General features: G+C 49.4%; 1 protein-coding gene across 1 annotated transcript in view; it reads right to left on the reverse strand.

The window, feature by feature from the left end:
* Positions 1 to 5,040: 5,040 nt before the first annotated feature.
* The window catches only part of LOC119390988 (RNA polymerase II subunit A C-terminal domain phosphatase SSU72), a 38,379-nt gene continuing 24,396 nt past the window's right edge, over positions 5,041 to 19,023 (reverse strand). Inside the window, exon 5 of the mRNA XM_037658694.2 lies at positions 5,041 to 5,937. Within this exon, the coding sequence (XP_037514622.1) occupies positions 5,836 to 5,937 (102 nt within the window). The 3' untranslated portion in view covers positions 5,041 to 5,835. The remainder of the gene's footprint in view (positions 5,938 to 19,023) is intronic.

Here is a 19,023-nt window from a genome sequence, read left to right on the forward strand (position 1 = left end):
TAGGAGGCTCACTAGTAAATATACGGCTGGTAGTGTAAGCAGTATGTCAACAAAGAGCGTTAAGCGAAAAGTCAGAGAGGCGGAGAGGATTTACTGGATGGCAGCTATGGAGAAAAAACCGGCTTTGAATAACTACCGAAAGGGCAAAAATGAAATAAGGAGGGAGGCATTTTACGACAATTCAATGGGAAGCGCTTTACTGTTTGAAGCGAGATCGGGTTGCCTTAGAACGGGTAGTTATAAAGCGAGATTCAGTAAAGAAGAAGAACAATGTACGTGCTGCGGGGAAGATCAGGAAACGGCGGAGCATGTTCTGATTGAATGTGGAGACATCCACCCAGGTGTACGTTTGGGCACGAGCCTACATGACGCCTTGGGTTTTAGAGACAATGGAAAGCTGAACACACCCGCGATTGAAATAAGTGAGAGACGGTTAGAGTATTGGTGGCAGAAAACTAGAGAGAAAGGACAAAAATAAATATTGGGGAAAAAAAAATAAGGACATTCTGCCGTAAAGGGCACAGAACGGAGCTGAAAACTTAAGGTTTTTTGTTTTTTTTTTCTTCTGGAGTAAAATAGTTTTAATTGAAGTAAAGACACTAGGCCAACGCTAAGAAAAAAGAGAGCAAAGGTTTTTTTTTGTTTTTCGAGCCTGGTGGCACACTTGTCACCGCCCCGTTATAAAGGGGACGCTCATAGCATCCATCCATGCTGCTCAAACACACACAAAAAAAATCGCCAGGAACGCACTTCTACAGGTTTCCGGTGCTATTTCATGAGCGAGAGCGACGGCGGCGGTAGATTGCGGCCGTACGACGCAGAAGGTAAGCAATCGCGCTTTGTTTACGGCAGTGTTAGAACGATTACCGTGTTTTTATTTCTCCATTTATGTCGCTACGTCTTCAGCGAACGCTACTACGTTTACACTTGGTCGCCTCGCCTGCATTGTAGACGCTACAATGCACATGTTGTTACTGATAAGACGCGATACCTAGGCTCTCTTCAAAAACGAATGGCGCGAAGCGCAATGCCCGAGAATGTGGGGCAGGTGACGGCTCCTTTACAAAAGCGCCGTGGAATCACACGTGTGCTGCATGAAATCGGCTGCATTCTACCTATTGATGGCACTGGAATGCGATAATCGGTGCAGAATGTTCGCTGTGCGCTTCTGCACCAATGATGACAAGCTTATCGTTTATTTTTTCACAAGTTTATCATGCTGGTTTCAAAGTTTTACCAACGTTGACCCTTCGCGTGGCCGCACCTGTGAAATCTATACGCCGGTGCGACTGCGCTCCCACAAAATCTACTATATAAACACATGGCACGTAAACGAAGCTACTGTGTCGAGAAAAAACGTTGGTTCACGCGTCAATGCATGCAGGCATTAGTGATCGGGACGTTACAGAGAAAGCGGTGCACTTACGATGAGCTCCACTTCGTAGGGAAGCTTGTTGACGCTTGTCTGTGGCGAACACTTGGCGCGTATGGTGACATTGTCGTCCCACACAGCTGTGACATCGGACACATGTCCACTATTATAAAGTGCGGCTCCTTTGCGCACACTATCACCGCAAAAGTAATTATCTGGGACGCGCACAAGCGGCAAATCGCACGCGCGATAATGAGGCGTCTGCTACGCGACCCACCAGCGGTTCCAACGGCCGCCGCTACGCGGCTTTCAGTGGCGCCCCTATAGGCGCTGCGCATCGCGGATAGCAAGGTGGTGGGAAAGGGCAGCTTGAGGAAGAGAGTAGAGTGTAGCACATAAACAATGAGAGAAAGAAATGCAGAAAGAAAAAGAGAGACAGAGAGAACATCAATGAAAGAGAGAGAGAAAGAAAAATAGAAAGAGAAAAATTCTTGGCGAAAAAAATTCACGAGGCAGGATTCAAACCCGCGTACCCTCGATCCGAAGGCAAGCGTCCTAACCATTCGGCTATCCAGGCACGCTGGCAGAGCATGCGAGCAGACCAAGAGAGTCATGGGGCATCCTAGAAAATGCATACTCCCGAGGAGGAAGCCGCGCATCTTGGAGCTAGACGCGTCGGTCGACGGGGAGTACGAGCGGCCATAGAGTTTCCTACAATACTTACTAGAGGGAACTCTGGCGCTAGTGTCTATGGGAGCTGCAACGCATGGCGCTTCAGCCAGCATGGGAATGATGGGTAGTACACGGATTTGCCTAAGCTTCATTCTTTCAGCTCCGTTTGGCTCCGCGTCGCCTGCAGTCGCTTTGTTGCAAGAGAAAGTTCAGCAAACGTTCAGCACTTCCACTTCACCATCTTGAAATTTTTAGGCTCATGCACCAATTCAAATCAGGTCACGAAGCTCACAACAATCCATTCCTTTATCTGAAACAAATGCCAAAACACAACAATAAACGAAACCACAAGAGCGTTCGAAGCCGCAAGCACGAAGATTAGGCAAATCCGTGTACTACCCATCGTTCCCATGGTGGCTGAACGATCGCAGCGCCAGAGTTCCCTCTTGTAAATATTGGGAAACTCTATGCTAGTGGCGACTGGCCCGTGCTTCGCTGTGCCAAACTTGGCGCAACTTAGTGCAAAAATGCTTAGAACTATTTAAATGATTAGATTGGGAAGAAATAGAAAATACAGGTAAATGTAAGTAAAAATACAGGTAGCCACCTCAAACAATTTAACTTTGCAGATGACGTTGTGCTCTTCAGAATTGGTGGCAATGAATTGTAAAAAGTGATTGAAGATCTAAACTAAAAGAGTATTAAAGGAGGGTGGAAAATTAATATGCACAAGACAAGTACCATGGGCCAGAGCACCCCATCTTTGAAGTGCACATGGGTATTAGCAACGTACTTGGCACGCTGGTTCACTGTGTCCCTGATGTGGTGTTGCATAGTGTCACTGAGTTGATTAATTTGTGCAGTGCCCTCCATAGTACGTACGCAATATGGCCGACAAAAGAGGTTTGTAATTTTTGTATTCCACGATTCGATTACGACAGTGTTTTTGGCATTTGGTTTCGATAGCAGAGGCAGTTAGTACGGATCCATCGTGGAAACAGCACGAAAGCGGAGATGCAAACACTGGGAAGGTATCAAGCGCTGACTTTTAACTGAGCTTTTCATAGGAAAGCCAGGACTATATAGTACAAGATGTTCAAATCCTTACAGTAGATGTGTGAAGCGATAGGCAAGCCTTTGCACGCAACACTACCTGTACACACCCTTGCCACATCCTTCATCCTATTCCTAAGTAATCACCATTTTTTTACTACGCAGAGCCACACAAGCCCAACTGACACATACTTGCAACAGTTTCCAGATCAGTCACGTGCCACTTGGCCCCTGTTCAAACAAAATGAAAGGGGAGCCAGAGTGCTTGCAATGTGCTAAAAGGTGTGAACTTGCTGGCCTTTCAGGGAATTGTAGAGCTCTTGTACCACATGATGAGGCAGTGCCCTGTCTGCCCCACATATATGTGCATGCACGACAGTGGGATTCGAGTACCCAACACTGATGTTGCAAGGTGTGTAACTATGAACGTGTTCGACAGTGCAGCCCAACCCAGAAGCAGCTACCTCATTCCTCACCCGTCATTCTACCTTGGCACATAATCTGCCAAACCTGTTAAGCGCCAAAATGAAAACCTGTACATCATGACTTCTTGAGGCAGTGAGTGAAGCCACGAATACAGGGAATTAGGAGGCATGTTCAGTTGTGCTGACTTTTTTCCATCGCAAGGTGTGCAATCGCATTCTGGATGACACGCACACCTGGTGCATCCATTGCCTCGTGATCTATGGACACAAGAGAAAGAGAAATCATCAAGGCTTTCACGACGGGCTGGTTTGGCGCGGATGGTATATCAGCACACTGTCAATTTATAATCTAGTGATGACGTGGCTTTCCTTCAAAAGCAAACTGATGGTAGGCCTCAATAAACATCCTCATCTTTAGTCTGGTTTGCATATATGTATTTCCTGTCATGAAGGTGCCAAATGAACAGTTGTTAGTTAACTCTTGTCATGCTGGTACCAGTGTTTTCCTAGTGTCTTTTTTTTTTCTTGTGTGTCTCAGCAGTGCGCTCGAGAGGGGAAGACAGACTGAGGGCTCGTTTCTTTTCTTAGACACAACCTAATGAAACCAACAGACAATGATGCTAAGGAAGGTATCTAGGGGACATTACCTGCATGCTTTAATTGTAGTCACGCGCTATGTGATGCCAAAAGGCAGAAAAAGAGTGTTCCACACTCGCCGCCGACTAACACTCCTAGGTTTAAATGCGCATACATGCCCTATAAAGTGGACGGGGGGGATGACCGCCACCGTAGCTCAGTGGTAGAGCATCCGACGCGTTATTCAAAGGCCGCAGGTTCGGCCCCTGCCGGCGGCAAGTTGTCTTTTCGTCCACTTTTCTTTCTTCACATTTACATTACATTTACTACTAATAACGTCCCCTAGACTTTCCTTGGCATTATTGTCTGTTAGTTCTCATTAATATTGTGTCAAACAAAGAAAAACGAGCCCTTAAAAGCCATCTTGTTTTCTTAATTGTAGTATAGTAATTATGATATATATGGAAAGGAATTAAATAGGATGAAAAATCAACTTGCCGCAGGTAGGGACCGAACCTACGACCTTCGGATATTGTGTCCTATGCTCTACCAAATGAGCTGCAGCAACAGTTGCATTCCCATCCACTTTAATGGGCATTCACGCTTGTGTAATCATGGGAGTGTTAGTCATAGCCGCTCGCAGCCACAATGGCGAGTGTGGAACACTCTTTTCTTTGCCAGCTGGTGTCACACAGCACGTGATCGTATTACAAGCTGGAAGCCGATCAAGGAGCGCACTGTATTTCTTAGGCCATGCACAGGAAACTAGCCCCTGGCCCCTTGACCCTTTCAATCTTGCCTGTGTACATGCCTTTGGCTGGAACACACACAGAGCGAAAGATACAAAGAACGAAAGATTACTTCCACAAAAGTTCAAGAGATGCAGTCTTCTGGGCTGAACAACAGATAGAATCATCTTATGAGACAGCACATGCCTCCCAATATAGTTATGAAATTTTTATTAGCAGGTTTATGTTTACAGCCAACAGTCTTTCGCCACAATTTATGGGGCTCTTTGCTTCCCGCACTTAAAAGTCAATTGAAGGGAACTCGTATACGATCAAAACACACATCGTTTTTCATGCAGTTTAGAGGAAATGGCATGACTGCATGACTTTGATCAGGCTGTAAAAGCACAAGCTTCCGAAATCGAGTTGTGAGAAAGTCACACAATTGTGCTCTTTTGATGGATGATAGTGTCCACTAGCCTTTCTTCAAGCACTCATGTAGAGCACCAAGTCAGGCTATTTGGTTCACATTCATTTTAAAGCCTATTAACTGCGCTAGTAAACACGGGCAAAAGCGAGGGAGGACAGGACGCGCTTTTTTGTCCGTGTTTACTAGTGCAGTTAATAGTCTTCAAGCACTAATATTCACCAAATATTTTCAGACGAGTGTCACAGCTTTGCATCTCTGAAATTCCGCATTGTTATAATCGAGAGGCATAAAAGAGTTCAGGATTACTGTCCTTGACAGCATGCAGCAGAATTTACACTTAAAGCACAAATGTTTCTCACAAAAGGGCACCGCTTCCTTTTTAATCAGATTACAACGCATACCTGATCCAGAGCAAACCAACAACAAGGTTTCTAATAAAGTGACAAGAATAGAGCTGTGGACTGTCTTACAGTTTTGCACACTCGTCACGGTATCACACAAGGACGGTGCCAGTTGCACTGGACAGCAGCCTAGACTGCTTCATTCTGTCCCTTTACACATCCTCTTGCTGCAATGTCATCAGTAGAACTGGACAGTGTGCAGGATGGGTCTCTGTGCTTTGGCCTCAAAGTCCTGGATCAGCTCATCAATGTCATTGTCCAGATCCTCCGAATCACTCATCTGCAAAGAGACATCAGAGCCACCAAGAGGCTGCACTATAAAGCAATCACCACTTCTGGCGACATTCCATGAGACCAGTGCTGGACGCAGTGGGCTCTCACACTGGTCAGGCACTGTGCCCAAAAAGCGCTCGTACGAGCAAGTGCACCCGGCGTTAACCCACTGAAAATTTCAGAAAAGTTAAAATATCATCGAAAGTGATCATCTCAGAATACTGCCAATAAGAATTGACATAATGAATTATCAGATGCACAAAGTAAAAAGAAACTACGTATTCATTGTTCATATCAGAAAGTGAGAAATATATATGCTTGCAATGAATGTCAAGTTCTTAAGGAATATATTTTCACACCAGATATGGCTTCAATATATCAAGGTTCAAGTGTCCCACCTGGCTCGGTCCTTGAATGAAATATAGCATGTTAATATTGTTAGAACATATCTGTTTACAATGGACATCTACTTTTGCACTGGTATGCCAATATTGTCATCTTTTATGTTATTCAAACTTCGCATGCAACAGAGCCTGTTTTAATGTATATACAGATATACTGTCTTTGTCAAACCTTGATACTATTAACGAAGATCAATAGAAAAATGTTGTCAATGCAATGAACTTTTTCTGCCGCGCTTCTTACTTCCATTTAAATGCATGCATGTTTCTCTTCATGAAGTAGTTTTGCAATGCAGTTTCAGTACAACAAATGTTTTGAAAACAATAAGCCAAATTTTGGCAAACATCAAAAGATTATGCATTCAATTCAGGCAAGACAGGCAACAAAAAAGAGAACATTTCACCTCTCTAGGGCACTTTGCACATACAAAGGTTGCAGAAGGGAGAGTTGGGCTGGTTGATTTGCATTCATATTGAAACAGCACAAAAGCAAAAGATGTAGGACACAGAAAGACTTGACAACACGAGCGCTCGTGTTCTCAAGTCTTTCTGTGTCCTACGTCTTTTGCGCTGTTTCAATATGAACATACAAAGGTTATTGAATTGACGCCATTTTCCCTTGAAGAGTTCTCACGTCCCTTTCCTCTAGACCGGACAAATGGTGGCTGGTTATCACCGTCACTTCGCTGACCTCGTCCCTCCAAGGTTTAACGCAGTGTCCCATTGGCCTAATTTTGGCAGGATTCGGTCCTTGCTCGCGCTCGCCCAGGAATCTGGGGCATGAGACAGGGCTCAGGGAGACTACTTCGGGACCTCGGAGGGTGCACCGTATGCATTTTGGCCTCCCCGGCCGGTGGCAATCTTTTGTTCTTTGTTCTTCATCACCGGCCGGTGGTTACGTCGTCTCGTCGGCGCCCTCGCCTCGGTGCGCGTGCGCTACCTTCCGTGATCTTGTTGTCCCAAGACAGCGCCTTGCAATTGCGCACCACATATTTCTCTCAACTGTGCCATTGTCTGTTCTGCATTCTCTGCTCTTGGGTGCATGATTGCGGGAGCACTGGCCGAAGGGTAGGTCGGCCCTCCAAACATTGTTCTTTGTTTGTTTGTTTTATAGGTGTGCCATTTGCAGCCACTAATAGAGATCTTTCGTAACTTGTATTAGCTAATTGGTGCCCTGTATAATTATGCCACTTACGATTGGTTCTTATGTAAAACAGTTGATCGCTTTGTACTAAGATCCCGGTAATAAATGATCGATTGGAGAGTGTCACCTAGGGTCTCTCTCGTTGTGCACACAGCTTCCCGTCCGTTCATAGTAATGGGCTGACTTCTCATGCACAGCGGCACAAACTGTGCACAGCGCAACAAGAAAAACGTGGGCGCAGCACCTTGCGTGGAGCTCGCAGTGCTCGGACCCGCAATGGTGTTCGGCGCGTACGGCTAAAAGAAGCCAGACGGTGCGTGCCGGAGGTCAGTAATTCACAACAAAAGGCAAGCAAAAAGACCAAACATAAATTACACCATGCACTGTTTTGACACCTTACGTAATATTCATACATTGACAGTGACATTTTGACGTCTCATATGGTGATTTTGTTAGTTAGCACGCAAAGGCAGTTATTCATTCTCTCAAAATCATGGTGATGGCACTTTTGCACAACAATGACAGGCCCGTAGCCAGGAATCTTTTTCGGGGGGGGGGGCACTTGCGGAAAGCCTTGACTATTTGAGAAAAAAAGCATATTTTCCTTATTTATTTTCGGTAAAACACCATGTATCACAAAAATTTTGGGGGGTCCCCCCCCCCCTGGCCATGGGCCTGAACAATGAGTACTGACATCATGGATAAATGCCGAGCGACAACTGCTGACCTGCCTTGACATGCAGTTACAGGATACTCTTTCCGGCCACAGTGTCCTCAAAGTCTTCCAGTTTGCTCATGATTTCCTGGGGTTGTTTAAAGGGCCCGTAAACAGGCTGCGACTTTTTTTTACACCCCCCAAACAAGCTCGGTAATTCGTACAGTAGACCGCGGCGATCACGTTTTCTGAATATTAGAGCGCTGTGCAGACCCTTCATTTTGAAAAACAATTCCCGCGCTTCTTTCCTACGCCTGACCAATCCTCCTCGTACATGCAGTGATGCAAACTCGGCGATCGGCGAGTTGACGTAGCACTAAGCTCGTCGATTGGTCTAAACCAGGCCTCTACAAACAGTTGTCAAGTTAACATCAGTTCCTGTTCCCACCCACCGCTACGAAACTGCGCCTTGTTTTTTGGCCCTGCGGTGATGCGGTTTCGGCCACACAGTTGTCGCATGTATATATTCCTCGCACTGCATAGCACCTGCACGCACTTCGCCTTCGACATGAGGCGAAGCGTTGTTCAGTTGCCGGCTGCAAATCGAGCGGGGAGAGGGGGATCTCCGGTAGCTCGGACGGGTTGCGCTTGCTCGCGTGGCAAGTGGGGTTCTCCAGGCTTTTCTCTCACGCCCCTTCGACATCTCGGAAAGCAAGCACGCATTCCTGCTGCATTGTCACAAAGGTTTAAAAATAGTGAAGAGCCGAAAACTGCCCATCAAGTTACGGAGCACGTGCGACAATATAAACAATAAACAACCAGGAGCCGCAGCAAGCGGAAGTGCATTGCGACTGATCGAGCTCGCCCATGACGTCAATTGTTGACGTCGTGTCATGTTGCCGAAGTGGGCGGAGTCACGACGACGGGCTACGCCTTTCCCTCCATGTGGCGGAGAAGGGTGGTGAGGCCGCGCGAAAATTTGAAACCAGCTGAAACGGATGTTCTAACCCCTGTAACTTCCTTATTATAGCACGCACTCGCAAAATTCTTGCGGCAGCATGTTCACATAGCAAAAGTGCGCATATTTCTCTTTATTACAATTTTTCGACATCAGGGTTGTTTACTGGCCCTTTAAGGGGGACATGGCACACACAAAAATGTTTTTTGTTTCTGGATCGATTTTGATACAACTCCCAGAGTTTATGTACATTTGCGTGCTGATTTCAAATATGCAATTATTTTTCTAGTATAACGCGTAGTTTTTTAAAATACAGAATATATCATGTGCCCATTGGTGAGCATGATTTTTTTCTAAGCTGAGAGAGTTACAAGGTAAATCAGCATACCACAATAATCTGGAATCAGAACTCAGTGCAATGCAACAAAAATAGATGTTCTAAACTTATTGGAACAAAAGTTATTGTATGTTGAACATTCACCATTAAGTCAATTTCAAGCTGGGATTTCACTCGTGAATGTTAAGCGTAAAATAACTTTTGTTCCAATGGGTTTAGAACATCCATTTTTGTTGCATTGCACTCAGTTCTGATTCCAGATTATTGTGGTATGCAGTTCGAAGTATCGTTGAAGGAGCTTCTAAGTCCCCGTCGGCGTATTGGCATCCATACCCATACACGGTCACTGGGTTGGTATTCCATGTGGCGTCGTCGAAGGTTGTAGCGGCGGCTGTCAGTCGTCTGCTGGTTCTTGATCCCTAGGCGGGCGAGCTGTTGTGCTTCTTCGGTACACTGTAGGTAGGTGGTCACGTCGATGTTTTCCTTGTCGGTCATGTTTGGTAACGTGGCGTTGAGCGTCGTTGCCGGGCTCCATCCGTAGACCAACTTGTATGGCGTCATCTGCGTCGTTTCTTGTACGGCCGTGTTGTATGCAAAGGTCACGCACGGAAGGATGGCGTCCCACGTCTTGTGTTCAACGTCGATGTACATAGCCAGCATGTTGGCGATAGTCTTATTTAGACGTTCGGTCAGGCCGTTGGTCTGTGGGTGGTACGCGGTGGTTTGGCGGTGGCCTGTGTGGCTGTATTCCAAGATCGCCTGAGTTAAGTCAGCCGTAAACGCTGTACCTCTGTCGGTGATGAGAACCTCTGGGTTGCCATGTCGAAGGACGATGCTCTCAACGAAGAACTTGGCTACCTCATAGCGGCACTGCCTTTGGGCAGGGCTTTTGTTTTGGCGTAGCGGGTGAGGTAGTCGGTAGCCACGACGATCTATTTATTTCCGCAAGTCGACGTTGGGAATGGCCTCAGGAGGTCCATCCCAATCTGTTGGAATGGTTGCCAAGGAGGCTTGATCGGCTGAAGGAAGCCTGCTGGTCTTGTGGGCGGTGTCTTCCGTCGCTGACAGTCTCGGCATGTCCTTACGTAGCGAGTGACGTCGGTGGCAAGGTGCGGCCAGTAGTACTTTTCCTGTACTCGTGCGAGCGTGCGGGAAAGTCCGAGGTGTCCAGCCGTCGGGTCGTCGTGCAGGGCATGCAGAATTTCTGGTCGCAGTCCCAAAGGTACAACGACAAGGTAGCTGACTCGGGCCGGAGAGAAGCTCTTCTTTACGAGGCAATGTTTTTCAAAGAAAATGATGCCAATCCTCGCCTAAATACTTTTGGGAGAACGGAGGTCCTGCCCTCCAGGTATTCCACTAGACCCTTCAGTTCCGGGTCGGCTCGCTGTCGTTCGGCGAAGTCTTCGGTACTTATGGCTCCCAAGAAGCTGTCATCATCCTGGTCGTCGGGCGTTGGTGGGTCGACGGGGGTACGAGACAAGCAGTTGGCGTCGGAGTGTTTCCTTCCGGACTTGTACACGACAGTAATGTCGAATTCTTGAAGTCTTAGCTCCCCTGTGCGAGGTGACCTGAAGGGTCCTTCAAGTTAGCCAGCCAACACAAGGCGTGGTGGTCGCTCACAACTTTGAAGGGCCTGCCGTAGAGGTAGGGGCGAAACTTTGACGTAGCCCAGAGGATGGCGAGGCACTCCTTTTCTGTTGTGGAATAGTTGGCCTCTGCTTTAAACAGTGACCGGCTAGCATAACTGATAACCCTTCCCAGTCTGTCCATCCGCTGCACAAGGACGGCGCCAAGTCCTACGCTGTATGCATCAGTGTGAATCTCCGTATCGGCGTATTCGTCGAAATGCGCAAGTATCGGAGGCATCTGCAGGCGTCATTTCAGTTCATGAAATGCTTCGACTTGCGCTGTTTGCTACCTGAATTCGACGTCGGTCTTCGTGAGCTGTGTTAGTGGCCCGGCAATCCGTGAAAAGTCTTTGACAAAGCGTCTGTAAGGCGCACAAGCCCAGAAATCGGCGCACGGCCTTCTTATCGGTGCGTGGCGGGAAGGCGGCGATGGCAGCTGTTTTCTCCGGATCTGGGCACACTCCAGTCTTGCTGATCACGTGGCCCAAAAACAAGAGCTCCTCGTGCGCAAAGCGGCACTTTTCTGGCTTCAGGGTGAGCCCGGGGTGCTTGATTGCTTGAAGTACTGATTCAAGGCGCTAACACCACTAACACCACGGGTGACGCCCACGGACTCTTTGAAGGCTAGATGATGTCGTCGCGTAGCATTTCGTCGACTTGTTTCTTTATGGCCTCATGTTCTCGCGTCGGAACTCTGTACGGGCTCTGACGAAGTGGCCTGGTAGTTTCTTCTGTTATGATGCGATGTCTTGCAACCGGTGTCTGCCGAAGTCTGGACGACGATGAAAAGCAGTCCTTGTATTGCAGGAGCAGGGTTTTGAGCTGGTCTTGCTTGACCTTCGGAAAGCTCGCGTTGACGTCGAAATCTGGTTCGGGACCTCGATTCCTCGAAGCAGGTTCGGCAGCATCGAAGAGGGCGAAAGCATTGCTGGCGGCCACACATTCGTCAATGTAGACGACCGTCGTACCAATGTTGAGGTGCCTATATTCGTGGCTGAAGTTTGTCAGCACTACCTTTGCTTTACCCCCATCACGCAGCTCGGCTATACCTCTTGTGACACAAATTTGACAGTTCAGGAGTAGGTGCTGATCGCCCTCGATGACGCCTTCAAGGTTCGCAGGTTTTTTGGTGCCGACGGAAATAATGACGCTGGAGCACGGCGGAACGATCACCTGCTCTTCTATCACATTCAATGCATGGTTCCCTGGCATCGCGTGAGGTGGGAGCACTGTCTGAGGTTAGTGTAGGTGGAGAGTACGGGGTGGCTGGGGGCCTTGGGCCCCCGGGCTGCCTCATGGGGGACAGAGCCCCCCCCTGGCGCCGGCCGAGGATATTTTTTAAGAGCTTGGCTTAGGTCCCCGTCCATTGACAAAAATTCACCGATGATTACGATACTGCCTAATGCAAATTCTGAGCGCAGCCTCGTGTTCGGGCAACGCCAGCTGTGTTTGAAGTTTTGGCTCTCCGCAGTTGTAGCAATGTAACATTTGTTACATATTGCCACAGAAACTGCCAGCGCTCGAGTGCTACGCACACCACTCGGTGCACTGCAGGCGTCGCGAACCAAGCGAAACGCTGACAGCCCCCTTACGACAAGCAAAGCCAGCCGCAGTGCACGTGCCAGTCCTGCACGTGCACGAGCTCCGACCGAGGGGCCAGCGCGCATGACGGAAGAAGAAAGCAAGGTTTGAGGCCAGTGGCTCATGATATCAACAGACTCCGCGTTCGCTCTCTTTCCTCCTCATTCGCGCTATCGGTTACGCCGCCAACGCCAACGGCGATGCTGCTCAACGCAGGAGGGGACGCCGAAGAGCTGCGCTCTAAATGTCTTGAACCCCATAGCAAATGGTTTTGAAAACACAAAAATGTTACTGAGAATACAGAGCAATCCCCACACAGTTAGTCAGTGAATGCTTTCACATAAGCCCATCACCAATAAAAGACGGGTAATTTCTTGGTTGTCTACAAATTGGTACCATTCGACATGCCTGCCTATAAAAGTGCCGAGAAAAGATGGTACGCATTTTTGATTTACCACTAAAGGGTTATTCAGACGGGGGAGAAATGCTCGGGGGAGACGGGGGGATTGCGGATCACGTGACCCCCCCCCCCCGCGCCTCCTCGGAGGAGACGGGGACCTTTTCCCCGAACGGACAAACAATCCCCCGGCGGCGGGGGATATAGCGAAATTTCGGGCTCTTGTTTGGCCACATTGTTGCACTTGCTCCTGCAGAGAGTGGCAGCGGGTGTACAGTCTGCAGCTGCATGGTCGTCTGCAGCTCGTCGTCAGCAGCTCGTCAAACGGGTGGTGCAAGCCACCAGAGTAGTCTAGTAACACTGGTCTCCCCCCTCCATTCGCCTCGTCCGTGTGAGTGGGGGGCATTTGTGGAAACTTCTCCTCGCGAGCTGACGTCACTAGGCTCTGCCTTTATCCCCCGAGCATTTCTCCCCCGTCTGAATACACTCAAACCTCGATATAACGAACACGGATATAACGAATTATCGGTTATAACGAAGTAAATGAAGAATAGTCTTGTCATAGCTACAGTGTTACAATTAAACGTTTATAACGAATTTTCGGATATAACGAAGTTATTTTCGTGGCAGATGTGACTTTGTTATAATGAGGTTTGAGTGTACCCCCTAAAGGGTTTTACTATGAGTTCGGTCATCAATGAGCAACTCAATTACTTGCCCAGAAAACAACCTTTGGCGGAAAGATTCGTAACCGCAGCTTCGTACAAAATGTAGTGGTAGTAAATGGTATTTGCTACTGAGAATTACTTACGGCCATCTTGAATTGAATTCACTGGCATAATTAAAGCTTCCCGTGCCAGCGTTAGCCTACTCTCTCCTGTCTGGTGCATGTTTTAACAAAGTAAAGCCTGTTAATGAAAAAATTCGGCAGATCCTACGCATTGTGGGAATTGATTTCATGCAGTCACGAGTAGCAGCCTATGCGGCCTTTTTCGCTTTGAGCCAAGAGTTACGAGGTGGATCGATGTCTTTGTGTAAATTGAAGAATAAATCTGGAGTCTCGCATTTACAGATCTGCATAATGATATCACGGTATCGGCACCTAAGAGACTAAAGTTATATTAAATTCGCTAATTTGGAAGTAGGACACCTTCCACCCACCCTCTCTCTCTCTACACACACACACACACACACACACACACACACACACACACACACACACACACACACACACACACACACACACACACACACACACACACACACACACCTTCCACTCCCACCGGTAAAATGAAAACTCTCCGCCTATGGAGGTTAGTGTTATCGACTCAGACCTCAGGTCGATGACGGCGCCGTGGTCCTTTAGGAAGTCCATTCCAAGTATCGCATCCCTGGAGCAGTTTTGTAGGATTACAAAGCTCGCAGGATAAGTCCGGTTATTGATGGTGACTCTTGCCGTGCAGACACCAATCGGCGCTATCAGGTGGCCTCTAGCTGTCCGGATTTCGGGTCCACTCCAAGCGGTCTTTACTTTCTTCAGCTTGGTGGCAAATGGCCCACTGACGACGGAATAGTCGGCCCCAGTGTCGACGAGAGCGGTGACGTTGTGGCCGTCGATGAGAACGTCGAGGTCGCTAGTCCGTCGCCTTGCGTTGTGGTTAGGTCGTGGCGTCGGTTCACGGCTGCATCGATTTGTTGCGGTGCTTCCACGCTGCATTGTCAGGTCTTCTCCGGTCCGCGAGGTTTCGTCGGCAGGGCTTCGTCTGCTTCACGTCGTGTTCTGCAGGTCGCATCGTGTTGTCGGCGGCGGCCGCCGCGGAGGATCTTCAGCATTTCGTCGTACAGCAACCGCACCTCCATCAGTTGCTGCCCTTAGTTTCCCGGATACGGGCTAGGAGACCGGCCCCGGTTCGGGCCAGTGTACTGCCGGCGGTGCGGTGACATGTAGCGGCCGGGCGACTGCGAGCGGGAAGGTCGTCGTTCTTGCCACTGTGCTCTGGTGAGGTAGTTGTCGATGTCGCGAGGCCGTTCGCCTGGCTGCTGGCGCGGCGCGTTGATGGCGAATCCGCATAGCCCCATCTGTCAGTACCGGCAGTGGTGGTACGTGTGGCCGGCCTCCCTGCAGTGGTAGCAGAGCGGGCGATTGTCAGGGGCGCACCAAATGTCGGGCTTCCTCGGCGTGTATCGCTGGCGGGCTGGCAGACGGTATTAACTGCTGGGCGGCGCAGTTAATACCATCCTGCTGGGAACTGCTGGGGCGGCGCGGCGTCTTGACATGGGCGAAGAGGGAGGCGTTGCATCGGGCTGCAGAAGCATAGGTTATTGCTTGCAGCTGCAGCTGCGCTGAATTGGAGGTGCCCAGCGACTGCTGGATTTCCTCGCGGACCATGTCAGCGATCGAATCCACTTGAGGCTGCGCTGAAGGCAACAGCTTGCACAACTCCTCCTGCACGATCGCTCTGATGGTTTCCCTTAGGTCGTTGGTGCCTAGCGAGTGCACTTCGGTGTAGCCTGTCGACAGGGTTGAGCGGTTGTATTGCTTCGTCCTAATCTCGAGAGATTTTTCAATTGTTGTAGCCTCCTTTAGGAATTTGGTGACAGTTTTCGGTGGGTTCCGCACCAATCCTACAAAGAGATCTTGTTTCACTCCCCGCATAAGGAAGCGGACCATTTTTCCTCAGGCATGGCAGCATCGGCCAGGCGGAAAAGTCACTTCATCTCTTCCATGTAGATAGTGACGGTCTCATTCGGTAGCTGTGCTCTTGTCTCCAGCAAAGCAGCAGCCTTTTCCTTGCGGACGATGCTCGCAAAGGTATTAAGGAATGTCGTCCGAAAGAGGTCCCAGGATTGAAGGCTCGATTCACGGTTCTCGAACCACATCTTCGCGGCGTCTTCAAAGGAGAAGTAGACGTGGCGCAGCTTCTCTTCAGTGTCCCAGTGGTTGAAGGTGGTGACTCGCTCGTACGTCTCCAGCCAGCTCTCCGAGTCTTCAAACGACGATCCACGGAAGGTCGGTGGCTCCCTTGGCTGTTGCATCACTACTGTTGTAGGTGGCAGGGGGGCTGTCATCGCATCGGCGGTCAATGCGACGGTCTTGGGCTGCCTGGTGTTCTCGGGAAGGAGCCCGTACTCTGGGTGTAGTCCCTTCTGCCAGTGGCTGGTTCGACGATCCGGGTTGTCTTTAGCGTCGTCTTCTTTGCGGATTGGGCTTAGGTCAGCGCCCCACGGTGGCATCCGGATCATGAAGCAGCACCTTTACCAGATGTCACGGGGTCGTGACGTCGACGAAGGCAACAGCTGGTGTGGTCAACATGAAACTTTATTTGGTCGAACTTGTGGCCGGGAAATGAAAACTCAAACTACAGCAATACATGCTGTACACTGATAGCGGCGAACTGGGCGTTGGCCGTCGAAAAACTAACAAGCGGTGAAGCACGTCGGCATTTATACATGTGCCGTCGAATATTCCAGCATTATCGCTGGTTGTCGCACAAGCTCTAGAATAAGCTCGAGTGTTCACATCTTGCGCGCAATCTTAACAAAACGATCTACGTACAATAATCGCGAAGCTTCTTGAACAATGAGGCGCGGTTTGCACTGAACGGTGCTGACAGTCTTTGTGGGCGAAAACCGAATACAGCAAAAGTGATAATAAGAAACGCACACGGCAATATACTGTTGAAGCTTTGGCAAAGCATTTCACAAGAATTTTACAGCCTTCAACATGCGGCAGAAGCAGAAGGAAGGCCAGTGAACCTGCTATCTTAAAGCCCATGTCTTACCACCATGCAAATGCCAAAATAGGCACAGCACTAAAACAGTGATCACTGATAAACGTTAATGAGCAGCCTTTTTATTTACAACTACATTAAGTGTTATACTGAACAATTCAAACCATAGTACATTACCATGCAATGTGCAAGTGGCGACAACGTTGAAGCAGTGCGAGTGTTTTTGGTCCAGAGCAGTGAAAAAGAAGACATTCTCTTTTCTGACAATTTCTTCTTACAATATTGCCACGTACGTTTCTGATCACTTTTGCTGCATTCGCCCACAAAGGCTGTCGGCAACGCTCAGCGCAAACCGCGCCTCATTCTTCGAGAAGCTTCACGATTGTTGTAGATGATTTTGTTAAGATTGCGCGCAAGACGCGAACGCTCGAGCTCATTCTAGAGATTGCGCAACCACCAGCGATATCGCTGGAAAGTTCGATAGCGCCTGTATAAAAGCCGACGCGCTTGACCGCTTGTCAGTTGATCGACGGACGACGCCCTGTTCGCCGCTATCATTGTACAGCGTGCATTGCTGTAGTTCGAGTCCTCATTTTCCGGCCACAAGTTCGGCCAAATAAACAGTTTCCTCCTGCAAACGCTGACTGCTGTCTTCGTCGACGTCATGAAGCCGTCGTTCCGAAAGTGTTCAAGCGAGCACTGGCGTCGTTTTTCTTACGCAACGGCGTTCTCCAAAAGAAGAACTTCTCGCCACATCGAGCCAAGTACCTTCTCGTGGTGCCTCAAGAATTGCGACCAGAAGTCCTCGAGGCCCTGCACGACGACCCGACAGCAGGACACCTCGGTGTTTCCCGAACGCTGGCAAGAGTACAGGAAAAGTACTACTGGCCGCGCCTTGCCGCCGACGTCACTCGCTACGTAAGGACATGCCGAGACTGTCAGCGACGCAAGACACCGCCAACAAGACCAGCGGGCTTTCTTCAGCCGATCGAGCCACCTCGGCGACCGTTCCAGCAGATCGGGATGGACCTCCTGGGGCCATTCCCAACGTCGACTAGCGGTAATAAGTGGATCGTCGTAGCTACCGACTACCTGACCCGCTACGCCGAAACAAGGGCCCTACCTAGAGGCAGTGCTGCCGAGGTAGCGAAGTTCTTTGTTGAAGACATCGTTCTGCGTCATGGCGCCCCAGAGGTCCTCATCACCGACAGAGGTACGGCGTTTACAGCGGAGCTAACTCAGGCGATCTTGAGGTACAGCCAGACAAGCCACCGCCGGACCACTGCCTACCACCCTCAAACCAATGGCCTCACCGAGCGGCTAAATAAGACCATCGCCGACATGCTGGCCATGTACGTTGACGTCGAGCACAAGACGTGGGATGCCATCCTTCTGTACGTGACCTTTGCATACAACACGGCCGTCCAAGAAACGACGCAGATGACGCCGTACAAGTTGGTCTACGGAAGGAGCCCGGCGACGACACTCGACGCCATGCTACCGAACGTCACCGACGAAGAAAACCTCGACGCCGCCGCTTACTTACAATGTGCCGAAGAAGCTCGACAGCTCGCCCGCCTGCGCATCAAGAACCAGCAGCACACCGACAGCCGTCGCTACAATCTTCGACGACGCTTCGTGGAGTACCAGCCCGGCGACCGTGTCTGGGTCTGGACGCCAATACGACGACGTGGACTGAGCGAGAAGCTTCTTCGACGATACTTCGGACCGTACAAGGTACTTCGACGTCTCGGCGCACTCGACTACGAGGTTGTCCCCGACGGCATCACGAACTCTCAGAGGCGCCGAGCTCGACCCGAGGTCGTGCATGTGGTGCGCCTTAAACCGTACTATGCTCGTTAACGCACCTGAGGACTCTAATGTTTGTCTGCTTAGTTTTCTTTAGTATTGCATGTATTCATGTTCTGTTTTTAAGCATCGGGACGATGCTTTTTCAGAGGGGGGCATTGCCACGTACGTTTCTGATCACTTTTGCTGCATTCGCCCACAAAGGCTGTCGGCAACGCTCAGCGCAAACCGCGCCTCATTCTTCGAGAAGCTTCACGATTGTTGTAGATGATTTTGTTAAGATTGCGCGCAAGACGCGAACGCTCGAGCTCATTCTAGAGATTGCGCAACCACCAGCGATATCGCTGGAAAGTTCGATAGCGCCCGTATAAAAGCCGACGCACTTGACCGCTTGTCAGTTGATCGACGGACGACGCCCTGTTCGCCGCTATCTTTGTACAGCATGTATTGCT

This window comes from Rhipicephalus sanguineus, chromosome 4 (assembly GCF_013339695.2).
Source record: "Rhipicephalus sanguineus isolate Rsan-2018 chromosome 4, BIME_Rsan_1.4, whole genome shotgun sequence".
NCBI lineage: Eukaryota > Metazoa > Arthropoda > Arachnida > Ixodida > Ixodidae > Rhipicephalus > Rhipicephalus sanguineus.